The following is an 18,916-nucleotide window of genomic DNA, read 5'->3' as shown; positions in this document are numbered from 1 at the left end:
CGTGCAGGACACACACAGAGGAGTTGGGGATTCTTGCCCAACGGTGAGCAGAGTATCAGAGAACTTCCTGGCAAGACAGCCCACCTCCCGACACATGGCACACGTCAACCTGCAACACCCACAGACATTAACCATGCTAAGAGAATACATCTGATTGGAAGGTCCTATTTACCACACACAGACCCCTCCCTACATCCTGGTTTATCCTGGTCCTGTCCCCCCCCCCTACAGCCTAGTCTCTGAGGTTTCTCCCCCCTACAGCCTGGTCTACTAGCAGGTTTCTCCTGGTCCTGTCCCCCCACCCCCCTACATCCTGGTCTCTAACAGGCTTCTCCTGTCCTCCCCCCCACCCCCCTACATCCTGGTCTCTAACCAGGCTTCTCCTGTCCTCCCCCCGCCCCGCCTACAGCCTGGTCTCTAGCAGGCTCCTCCTGGTCCCCCTACAGCCTGGTCTCTAGCAGGTTCCTCCTGGTCCCGCCCCACCCCCCCTACAGCCTGGTCTCTAGCAGGTTCCTCCTGGTCCTGTCCCCCCCCACTACAGCCTGGTCTCTAGCAGGTTCTCCTGGTCCTGTCCCCTCCCCCCCCCCGTACATCCTGGTCTCTAGCAGGTTCTCCTGGTCCTGTCCCCCCCCCCTACAGCCTGGTCTCTAGCAGGTTCTCCTGGTCCTGTCCCCCCCCTACAGCCTGGTCTCTGGCAGGTTTCTCCTGGTCCTGGTCCTGTCCCCCCCCTACAGCCTGGTCTCTAGCAGGTTTCTCCTGGTCCTGTCCCCCCCTACAGCCTGGTCTCTAGCAGGTTCCTCCTGGTCCTGCCCCCCCCTGGTCTCTAACAGGTTTCTCCTGGTCCTGGTCCTGTCCCCCCTACAGCCTGGTCTCTCAGGTTTCTCCTGGTCCTGTCCCCCCCCTACAGACCTGGTGAGTATGTGAGCCTGGTCTCTGGCAGGTTTCTCCTGGTCCTGTCCCCCCCCCCCCTACAGACCTGGTGAGTATGTGAGTCTGGTCCCTGGCAGGTTTCTCCTGGTCCTGTCCCCCTCTACAGCCTGGTTTCTCCTGGTCCTGTCCCCCCTACAGCCTGGTTTCTCCTGGTCCTGTACCCCCCTACAGACCTGGTGAGTATGTGAGCCTGGTCTCTGGCAGGTTTCTCCTGGTCCTGTCCGTGGAGGATCAACTCTGCCACCTTGTGGAGCTGTTCGATACTGCGGGCTGTCACCTCCGCCAGGGAGCCCACTGAACACAGGTACACTGTCTGGACACACACATACACAATATATAAACATACACACACACACACACAATATATAAACATACACACACACACACACACACACACAATATATAAACATACACACACACACAATATATAAACACACACACAATATATAAACACACACACACAATATATAAACATACACACACACACACACACACACACACACACAATATATAAACATACACACACACACACACAATATATAAACACACACACAATATATAAACATACACACACACACAATATATAAACACACACACAATATATAAACACACACACAATATATAAACATACACACACACACAATATATAAACACACACACAATATATAAACACACACACAATATATAAACATACACACACACACAATATATAAACACACACACAATATATAAACACACACACAATATATAAACATACACACACACACAATATATAAACACACACACAATATATAAACACACACACAATATATAAACATACACACAATATATAAACACACACACAATATATAAACACACACACAATATATAAACATACACACAATATATAAACATACACACAATATATAAACACACACACAATATATAAACACACACACAATATATAAACATACACACAATATATAAACACACAACATACACACAATATATAAACATACACACAATATATAAACATACACACAATATATAAACATACACACACACACAATATATAAACACACACACAATATATAAACATACACACAATATATAAACACACACACACACACACATATATAAACACACACACAATATATAACACACACACACAATATATAAACATACACACACACACAATATATAAACACACACACAATATATAAACACACACACAATATATAAACATACACACACACACAATATATAAACACACACACAATATATAAACACACACACAATATATAAACACACACACACACACACAATATATAAACACACAGACAATATATAAACACACACACAATATATAACACACACACACACACACAATATATAAACACACACACAATATATAAACACACACACAATATATAAACATACACACACACACAATATATAAACACACACACAATATATAAACACACACACAATATATAAACACACACACACACACACAATATATAAACACACACACAATATATAAACACACACACAATATATACACACACACACACACACACAATATATAAACACACACACAATATATAAACACACACACAATATATAAACACACACACAATACATAAACACACACACAATATATAAACACACACACAATATATAAACACACACACAATATATAAACACACACACAATACATAAACACACACACAATATATAAACACACACACAATATATAAACACACACACAATATATAAACACACACACAATATATAAACATACACACAATATATAAACACACACACAATATATAAACACACACACAATATATAAACATACACACACACACAATATATAAACACACACACAATATATAAACACACACACACACACAACACACAAACATACACACACACACAATATATAAACATACACACACACACAATATATAAACACACACACAATATATAAACACACACACAATATATAAACATACACACATATATATACACACATACACACACACACAATATATAAACATACACACAATATATAAACATACACACAGTATATAAACATACACACAATATATAACACACACACACACATATATAAACATACACACAATATATAAACACACACACAATATATAAACACACACACAATATATAACACACACACACACACAATATATAAACACACACACAATATATAAACACACACACAATATATAAACACACACACAATATATAAACACACACACACACAATATATAAACACACACACAATATATACATACACACACACACATATATAAACATACACACAATATATAAACATACACACACACACAATATATAAACACACACACAATATATAAACATACACACACACACAATATATATAACACACACACAATATATAAACATACACACACATATATAAACACACACACAATATATAAACATACACACACATATATAAACATACACACACACACAATATATAAACACACACACACATATATAAACATACACACACACACATATATATATATACACACACACACATATATAAACATACACACAATATATAAACATACACACACATATATAAACACACACACAATATATAACACACACACACAATACATACACACACACACAATATATAAACATACACACAATATATAAACATACACACAATATATAAACACACACACAATATATAAACACACACACACAATATATACAACATACACACAATATATACACACACACACACAATACATACACATACACACACAATATATAAACATACACACAATATATAAACACACACACAATATATAAACATACACACAATATATAATACATACACACACAATATATAAACATACACACAATATATAAACACACACACACAATATATAAACATACACACAATATATAAACACACACACACACACACAATATATAAACATACACACACACACACAATATATAAACACACACACAATATATAAACATACACACAATATATAAACACACACACACAATATATAAACACACACACACAATATATAAACATACACACACAATATATAAACATACACACAATATATAAACACACACACACAATATATAAACACACACACACAATATATAAACATACACACAATATATAAACACACACACACACACACAATATATAAACATACACACACACACACAATATATAAACACACACACAATATATAAACATACACACAATATATAAACACACACACACAATATATAAACACACACACACAATATATAAACATACACACAATATATAAACACACACACACACACACAATATATAAACATACACACACACACACAATATATAAACACACACACAATATATAAACATACACACAATATATAAACATACACACAATATATAAACATACACACAATATATAAACATACACACAATATATAAACATACACACAATATATAAACACACACACAATATATAAACATACACACAATATATAAACATACACACAATATATAAACATACACACAATATATAAACACACACACAATATATAAACATACACACAATATATAAACACACACACAATATATAAACACACACACACACACACAATATATAAACATACACACAATATATAAACATACACACAATATATAAACACACACACAATATATAAACATACACACAATATATAAACATACACACAATATATAAACACACACACAATATATAAACACACACACAATATATAAACATACACACAATATATAAACATACACACAATATATAAACATACACACAATATATAAACATACACACAATATATAAACATACACACAATATATAAACATACACACAATATATAAACATACACACAATATATAAACATACACACAATATATAAACACACACACAATATATAAACATACACACAATATATAAACATACACACACAATATATAAACATACACACAATATATAAACATACACACAATATATAAACACACACACAATATATAAACATACACACAATATATAAACATACACACACAATATATAAACACACACACAATATATAAACATACACACAATATATAAACATACACACACACACAATATATAAACACACACACAATATATAAACACACACACACACACACAATATATAAACATACACACAATATATAAACATACACACAATATATAAACACACACACAATATATAAACACACACACAATATATAAACATACACACAATATATAAACACACACACACACACACAATATATAAACATACACACAATATATAAACATACACACAATATATAAACATACACACAATATATAAACACACACACAATATATAAACATACACACAATATATAAACATACACACAATATATAAACACACACACAATATATAAACATACACACAATATATAAACACACACACAATATATAAACATACACACAATATATAAACATACACACAATATATAAACATACACACAATATATAAACACACACACAATATATAAACATACACACAATATATAAACACACACACAATATATAAACATACACACAATATATAAACATACACACACACACAATATATAAACACACACACAATATATAAACATACACACAATATATAAACACACACACAATATATAAACACACACACAATATATAAACATACACACAATATATAAACATACACACAATATATAAACACACACACAATATATAAACACACACACAATATATAAACATACACACAATATATAAACACACACACACACACACAATATATAAACATACACACAATATATAAACATACACACAATATATAAACATACACACAATATATAAACACACACACAATATATAAACATACACACAATATATAAACATACACACAATATATAAACATACACACAATATATAAACACACACACAATATATAAACATACACACAATATATAAACATACACACAATATATAAACATACACACAATATATAAACATACACACAATATATAAACATACACACAATATATAAACACACACACAATATATAAACACACACACAATATATAAACATACACACAATATATAAACACACACACACACACACAATATATAAACATACACACAATATATAAACATACACACAATATATAAACATACACACAATATATAAACACACACACAATATATAAACACACACACAATATATAAACATACACACAATATATAAACACACACACAATATATAAACACACACACACACACACAATATATAAACATACACACAATATATAAACATACACACAATATATAAACATACACACAATATATAAACACACACACAATATATAAACATACACACAATATATAAACATACACACACACACAATATATAACACACAAATATATAAACATACACACAATATATAAACATACACACAATATATAAACATACACACAATATATAAACATACACACAATATATAAACATACACACACACACAATATATAAACACACACACAATATATAAACATACACACAATATATAAACATACACACAATATATAAACATACACACACACACAATATATAAACATACACACACACACAATATATAAACACACACACAATATATAAACATACACACACACACAATATATAAACATACACACAATATATAAACATACACACAATATATAAACATACACACACACACAATATATAAACACACACACAATATATAAACATACACACACACACAATATATAAACATACACACAATATATAAACATACACACAATATATAAACATAAACACACACACAATATATAAACATACACACACACACAATATATAAACATACACACAATATATAAACACACACACAATATATAAACATACACACAATATATAAACATACACACAATATATAAACATAAACACACACACAATATATAAACATACACACACACACAATATATAAACATACACACAATATATAAACACACACACAATATATAAACATACACACAATATATAAACATACACACACACACAATATATAAACATACACACAATATATAAACATACACACAATATATAAACATACACACAATATATAAACATACACACACACAATATATAAACATACACACAATATATAAACACACACACAATATATAAACATACACACACACACAATATATAAACATACACACAATATATAAACATACACACACACACAATATATAAACATACACACAATATATAAACATACACACAATATATAAACATACACACAATATATAAACATACACACAATATATAAACATACACACACACACAATATATAAACATACACACAATATATAAACATACACACACACACAATATATAAACATACACACAATATATAAACACACACACAATATATAAACATACACACAATATATAAACATACACACACACACAATATATAAACATACACACACACACAATATATAAACATACACACAATATATAAACATACACACAATATATAAACATACACACAATATATAAACATACACACACACACAATATATAAACATACACACACACACAATATATAAACATACACACAATATATAAACATACACACAATATATAAACATACACACAATATATAAACATACACACAATATATAAACATACACACAATATATAAACATACACACAATATATAAACATACACACAATATATAAACATACACACACACACAATATATAAACATACACACAATATATAAACATACACACACACACAATATATAAACATACACACAATATATAAACACACACACAATATATAAACATACACACAATATATAAACATACACACAATATATAAACATACACACAATATATAAACATACACACAATATATAAACATACACACACACACAATATATAAACATACACACAATATATAAACATACACACACACACAATATATAAACATACACACAATATATAAACATACACACAATATATAAACATACACACACACACAATATATAAACATACACACACACACAATATATAAACATACACACACACACAATATATAAACATACACACAATATATAAACATACACACACACACAATATATAAACATACACACAATATATAAACATACACACACACACAATATATAAACATACACACACACACAATATATAAACATACACACAATATATAAACATACACACACACACAATATATAAACATACACACAATATATAAACATACACACACACACAATATATAAACACACACACACAATATATAAACATACACACAATATATAAACATACACACAATATATAAACATACACACAATATATAAACATACACACACACACAATATATAAACATACACACACACACAATATATAAACATACACACAATATATAAACATACACACACACACAATATATAAACATACACACAATATATAAACATACACACACACAATATATAAACATACACACAATATATAAACATACACACACACACAATATATAAACACACACACAATATATAAACATACACACACACACAATATATAAACATACACACAATATATAAACATACACACAATATATAAACATACACACAATATATAAACATACACACACACACAATATATAAACATACACACAATATATAAACATACACACACACACAATATATAAACATACACACAATATATAAACATACACACAATATATAAACACACACACAATATATAAACACACACACAATATATAAACATACACACAATATATAAACATACACACACACACAATATATAAACACACACACAATATATAAACATACACACAATATATAAACATACACACACACACAATATATAAACACACACACAATATATAAACATACACACAATATATAAACACACACACAATATATAAACATACACACAATATATAAACATACACACATACACAACACACACACAATATATAAACATACACACACACACAATATATAAACATACACACAATATATAAACATACACACAATATATAAACATACACACACACACAATATATAAACATACACACAATATATAAACATACACACACACACAATATATAAACATACACACAATATATAAACATACACACACACACAATATATAAACATACACACACACACAATATATAAACATACACACAATATATAAACATACACACAATATATAAACACACACACAATATATAAACACACACACAATATATAAACATACACACACACACAATATATAAACACACACACAATATATAAACATACACACACACACAATATATAAACATACACACAATATATAAACATACACACACACACAATATATAAACACACACACAATATATAAACATACACACACACACAATATATAAACATACACACAATATATAAACACACACACAATATATAAACACACACACAATATATAAACATACACACAATATATAAACATACACACACACACAATATATAAACACACACACAATATATAAACATACACACAATATATAAACATACACACAATATATAAACATACACACAATATATAAACATACACACAATATATAAACATACACACAATATATAAACATACACACACACACAATATATAAACACACACACAATATATAAACATACACACACACACAATATATAAACACACACACAATATATAAACATACACACACACACAATATATAAACATACACACAATATATAAACACACACACAATATATAAACATACACACAATATATAAACACACACACAATATATAAACATACACACAATATATAAACATACACACAATATATAAACATACACACAATATATAAACATACACACAATATATAAACATACACACACACACAATATATAAACATACACACACACACAATATATAAACATACACACAATATATAAACATACACACAATATATAAACATACACACAATATATAAACATACACACACACACAATATATAAACACACACACAATATATAAACATACACACACACACAATATATAAACATACACACAATATATAAACATACACACAATATATAAACATACACACAATATATAAACATACACACACACACAATATATAAACACACACACAATATATAAACACACACACACACAATATATAAACACACACACAATATATAAACATACACACACAATATATAAACATACACACAATATATAAACATACACACACACACAATATATACACACACACACAATATATAAACACACACACAATATATAAACATACACACAATATATAAACATACACACAATATATAAACACACACACAATATATAAACATACACACACACACAATATATAAACATACACACAATATATAAACATACACACACACACAATATATAAACATACACACAATATATAAACATACACACACACACAATATATACACACACACACAATATATAAACATACACACACAATATATAAACACACACACAATATATAAACATACACACAATATATAAACATACACACAATATATAAACATACACACAATATATAAACATACACACAATATATAAACATACACACAATATATAAACATACACACACACACAATATATAAACATACACACAATATATAAACATACACACACACACAATATATACACACACACACAATATATAAACATACACACACACACAATATATAAACATACACACAATATATAAACATACACACACACACAATATATAAACACACACACAATATATAAACATACACACACACACAATATATAAACATACACACAATATATAAACATACACACAATATATAAACATACACACAATATATAAACATACACACAATATATAAACATACACACACACACAATATATAAACACACACACAATATATAAACATACACACACACACAATATATAAACATACACACAATATATAAACATACACACAATATATAAACACACACACAATATATAAACATACACACAATATATAAACATACACACACACACAATATATACACACACACACAATATATAAACATACACACAATATATAAACATACACACACACACAATATATAAACACACACACAATATATAAACATACACACACACACAATATATAAACATACACACAATATATAAACATACACACAATATATAAACACACACACAATATATAAACATACACACAATATATAAACATACACACACACAATATACAAACACACACACAATATATAAACATACACACAATATATAAACATACACACAATATATAAACATACACACAATATATAAACATACACACAATATATAAACATACACACAATATATAAACATACACACAATATATAAACATACACACAATATATAAACATACACACAATATATAAACATACACACAATATATAAACATACACACAATATATAAACACACACACAATATATAAACATACACACAATATATAAACATACACACAATATATAAACATACACACAATATATAAACATACACACAATATATAAACATACACACAATATATAAACATACACACAATATATAAACATACACACAATATATAAACATACACACACAATATATAAACATACACACAATATATAAACATACACACAATATATAAACATACACACACAATATATAAACATACACACAATATATAAACATACACACACACACAATATATAAACACACACACAATATATAAACATACACACACACACAATATATAAACATACACACACACACAATATATAAACATACACACAATATATAAACATACACACACACACAATATATAAACACACACACAATATATAAACATACACACACACACACAATATATAAACATACACACAATATATAAACATACACACAATATATAAACACACACACAATATATAAACATACACACAATATATAAACATACACACACACACAATATATACACACACACACAATATATAAACATACACACAATATATAAACATACACACACACACAATATATAAACACACACACAATATATAAACATACACACAATATATAAACATACACACAATATATAAACACACACACAATATATAAACATACACACAATATATAAACATACACACAATATATAAACATACACACAATATATAAACACACACACAATATATAAACATACACACAATATATAAACACACACACAATATATAAACACACACACAATATATAAACATACACACAATATATAAACACACACACACAATATATAAACATACACACAATATATAAACATACACACAATATATAAACATACACACAATATATAAACACACACACAATATATAAACATACACACACACACAATATATAAACATACACACAATATATAAACACACACACACACAATATATAAACACACACACAATATATAAACATACACACAATATATAAACATACACACAATATATAAACATACACACAATATATAAACATACACACAATATATAAACACACACACAATATATAAACATACACACAATATATAAACATACACACAATATATAAACATACACACAATATATAAACATACACACAATATATAAACATACACACAATATATAAACATACACACACACACAATATATAAACACACACACAATATATAAACATACACACACACACAATATATAAACATACACACAATATATAAACACACACACAATATATAAACATACACACACAATATATAAACATACACACAATATATAAACATACACACAATATATAAACATACACACACACACAATATATAAACACACACACAATATATAAACATACACACACACACAATATATAAACATACACACAATATATAAACACACACACAATATATAAACATACACACACAATATATAAACATACACACAATATATAAACATACACACAATATATAAACATACACACAATATATAAACATACACACAATATATAAACATACACACAATATATAAACATACACACAATATATAAACATACACACACACACAATATATAAACACACACACAATATATAAACATACACACAATATATAAACATACACACAATATATAAACATACACACACACACAATATATAAACATACACACACAATATATAAACATACACACAATATATAAACATACACACAATATATAAACATACACACAATATATAAACATACACACAATATATAAACATACACACAATATATAAACATACACACACACACAATATATAAACATACACACAATATATAAACATACACACAATATATAAACATACACACAATATATAAACATACACACACACACAATATATACACACACACACAATATATAAACATACACACACACACAATATATAAACATACACACAATATATAAACATACACACAATATATAAACATACACACAATATATAAACATACACACAATATATAAACATACACACAATATATAAACATACACACACACACAATATATAAACACACACACAATATATAAACATACACACAATATATAAACATACACACACACACAATATATAAACATACACACACACACAATATATAAACATACACACAATATATAAACATACACACACACACAATATATAAACATACACACAATATATAAACATACACACACACACAATATATAAACATACACACAATATATAAACATACACACAATATATAAACATACACACAATATATAAACATACACACACACACAATATATAAACATACACACAATATATAAACATACACACAATATATAAACATACACACAATATATAAACATACACACAATATATAAACATACACACAATATATAAACATACACACAATATATAAACACACACACAATATATAAACATACACACAATATATAAACATACACACAATATATAAACATACACACAATATATAAACATACACACAATATATAAACATACACACAATATATAAACATACACACAATATATAAACATACACACAATATATAAACATACACACAATATATAAACATACACACAATATATAAACATACACACAATATATAAACATACACACAATATATAAACATACACACAATATATAAACATACACACAATATATAAACATACACACAATATATAAACATACACACAATATATAAACATACACACAATATATAAACATACACACACAATATATAAACATACACACAATATATAAACATACACACAATATATAAACATACACACAATATATAAACATACACACAATATATAAACATACACACAATATATAAACACACACACAATATATAAACACACACACAATATATAAACATACACACACACACAATATATAAACATACACACAATATATAAACATACACACAATATATAAACATACACACAATATATAAACATACACACAATATATAAACATACACACAATATATAAACATACACACACACACAATATATAAACATACACACACAATATATAAACATACACACAATATATAAACATACACACACACACAATATATAAACATACACACAATATATAAACATACACACAATATATAAACATACACACAATATATACACACACACACAATATATAAACACACACACAATATATAAACATACACACAATATATAAACATACACACACACACAATATATAAACATACACACAATATATAAACATACACACAATATATAAACATACACACACACACAATATATAAACATACACACAATATATAAACATACACACAATATATAAACATACACACACACACAATATATAAACACACACACAATATATAAACATACACACACACACAATATATAAACACACACACAATATATAAACATACACACACACACAATATATAAACATACACACAATATATAAACATACACACAATATATAAACATACACACACACACAATATATAAACACACACACAATATATAAACATACACACACACACAATATATAAACACACACACAATATATAAACATACACACACACACAATATATAAACATACACACAATATATAAACACACACACAATATATAAACATACACACAATATATAAACATACACACAATATATAAACATACACACAATATATAAACATACACACAATATATAAACATACACACAATATATAAACATACACACACACACAATATATAAACACACACACAATATATAAACATACACACAATATATAAACATACACACAATATATAAACACACACACAATATATAAACATACACACAATATATAAACATACACACACACACAATATATACACACACACACAATATATAAACACACACACAATATATAAACATACACACAATATATAAACATACACACAATATATAAACACACACACAATATATAAACACACACACAATATATAAACATACACACAATATATAAACATACACACAATATATAAACATACACACAATATATAAACATACACACACACACAATATATACACACACACACAATATATAAACACACACACAATATATAAACATACACACAATATATAAACATACACACAATATATAAACATACACACAATATATAAACATACACACACACACAATATATAAACATACACACAATATATAAACATACACACACACACAATATATAAACATACACACAATATATAAACATACACACACACACAATATATACACACACACACAATATATAAACATACACACACAATATATAAACATACACACAATATATAAACATACACACACACACAATATATAAACATACACACAATATATAAACATACACACAATATATAAACATACACACACACACAATATATAAACATACACACAATATATAAACATACACACACACACAAATATATACACACACACACAATATATAAACATACACACACACACAATATATAAACATACACACAATATATAAACATACACACACACACAATATATAAACACACACACAATATATAAACATACACACACACACAATATATAAACATACACACAATATATAAACATACACACAATATATAAACACACACACAATATATAAACATACACACAATATATAAACATACACACAATATATAAACATACACACAATATATAAACATACACACAATATATAAACATACACACACACACAATATATAAACACACACACAATATATAAACATACACACACACACAATATATAAACATACACACAATATATAAACATACACACAATATATAAACATACACACAATATATAAACACACACACAATATATAAACATACACACAATATATAAACATACACACACACACAATATATAAACACACACACAATATATAAACATACACACACACACAATATATAAACATACACACAATATATAAACATACACACAATATATAAACATACACACAATATATAAACACACACACAATATATAAACACACACACAATATATAAACATACACACAATATATAAACACACACACAATATATAAACACACACACAATATATAAACATACACACAATATATAAACACACACACACAATATATAAACATACACACAATATATAAACATACACACAATATATAAACATACACACAATATATAAACACACACACAATATATAAACATACACACACACACAATATATAAACATACACACAATATATAAACACACACACACACAATATATAAACACACACACAATATATAAACATACACACAATATATAAACATACACACAATATATAAACATACACACAATATATAAACATACACACAATATATAAACACACACACAATATATAAACATACACACAATATATAAACATACACACAATATATAAACATACACACAATATATAAACATACACACAATATATAAACATACACACAATATATAAACATACACACACACACAATATATAAACACACACACAATATATAAACATACACACACACACAATATATAAACATACACACAATATATAAACACACACACAATATATAAACATACACACAATATATAAACATACACACAATATATAAACATACACACAATATATAAACATACACACAATATATAAACATACACACAATATATAAACATACACACACACACAATATATAAACATACACACAATATATAAACATACACACAATATATAAACATACACACAATATATAAACATACACACACACACAATATATACACACACACACAATATATAAACATACACACACACACAATATATAAACATACACACAATATATAAACATACACACAATATATAAACATACACACAATATATAAACATACACACAATATATAAACATACACACAATATATAAACATACACACACACACACATATATAAACACACACACAATATATAAACATACACACAATATATAAACATACACACACACACAATATATAAACATACACACACACACAATATATAAACATACACACAATATATAAACATACACACACACACAATATATAAACATACACACAATATATAAACATACACACACACACAATATATAAACATACACACAATATATAAACATACACACAATATATAAACATACACACAATATATAAACATACACACACACACAATATATAAACATACACACAATATATAAACATACACACAATATATAAACATACACACAATATATAAACATACACACAATATATAAACATACACACAATATATAAACATACACACAATATATAAACACACACACAATATATAAACATACACACAATATATAAACATACACACACATATATAAACATACACACAATATATAAACATACACACAATATATAAACATACACACAATATATAAACATACACACAATATATAAACATACACACAATATATAAACATACACACAATATATAAACATACACACAATATATAAACATACACACAATATATAAACATACACACAATATATAAACATACACACAATATATAAACACACACACAATATATAAACATACACACAATATATAAACATACACACAATATATAAACACACACACAATATATAAACATACACACAATATATAAACATACACACACAATATATAAACATACACACAATATATAAACATACACACAATATATAAACATACACACAATATATAAACATACACACAATATATAAACATACACACAATATATAAACACACACACAATATATAAACACACACACAATATATAAACATACACACACACACAATATATAAACATACACACAATATATAAACATACACACAATATATAAACATACACACAATATATAAACACACACACAATATATAAACACACACACAATATATAAACATACACACACACACAATATATAAACATACACACACAATATATAAACATACACACAATATATAAACATACACACACACACAATATATAAACATACACACAATATATAAACATACACACAATATATAAACATACACACAATATATACACACACACACAATATATAAACACACACACAATATATAAACATACACACAATATATAAACATACACACACACACAATATATAAACATACACACAATATATAAACATACACACAATATATAAACATACACACACACACAATATATAAACATACACACA

At 27.1% G+C, this 18,916-nt stretch overlaps 1 protein-coding gene across 1 annotated transcript in view; it reads right to left on the bottom strand.

The window, feature by feature from the left end:
- fam114a1 (family with sequence similarity 114 member A1) overlaps positions 1 to 18,916 on the bottom strand; it is a 73,409-nt gene that overhangs the window by 14,564 nt on the left and 39,929 nt on the right. Inside the window, exons 10-11 of the mRNA XM_071408616.1 lie at positions 1,104 to 1,243; positions 43 to 109 (exon numbers count right to left, since the gene is read on the bottom strand). Of these exons, the coding sequence (XP_071264717.1) occupies positions 43 to 109; positions 1,104 to 1,243 (207 nt within the window). The remainder of the gene's footprint in view (positions 1 to 42; positions 110 to 1,103; positions 1,244 to 18,916) is intronic.

The sequence above is a fragment of the Salvelinus alpinus genome, chromosome 6 (genome assembly GCF_045679555.1).
Source record: "Salvelinus alpinus chromosome 6, SLU_Salpinus.1, whole genome shotgun sequence".
In the NCBI taxonomy this organism is placed as follows: Eukaryota; Metazoa; Chordata; class Actinopteri; order Salmoniformes; family Salmonidae; genus Salvelinus; species Salvelinus alpinus.
This window is presented reverse-complemented; position numbering and strand designations above follow the sequence as displayed.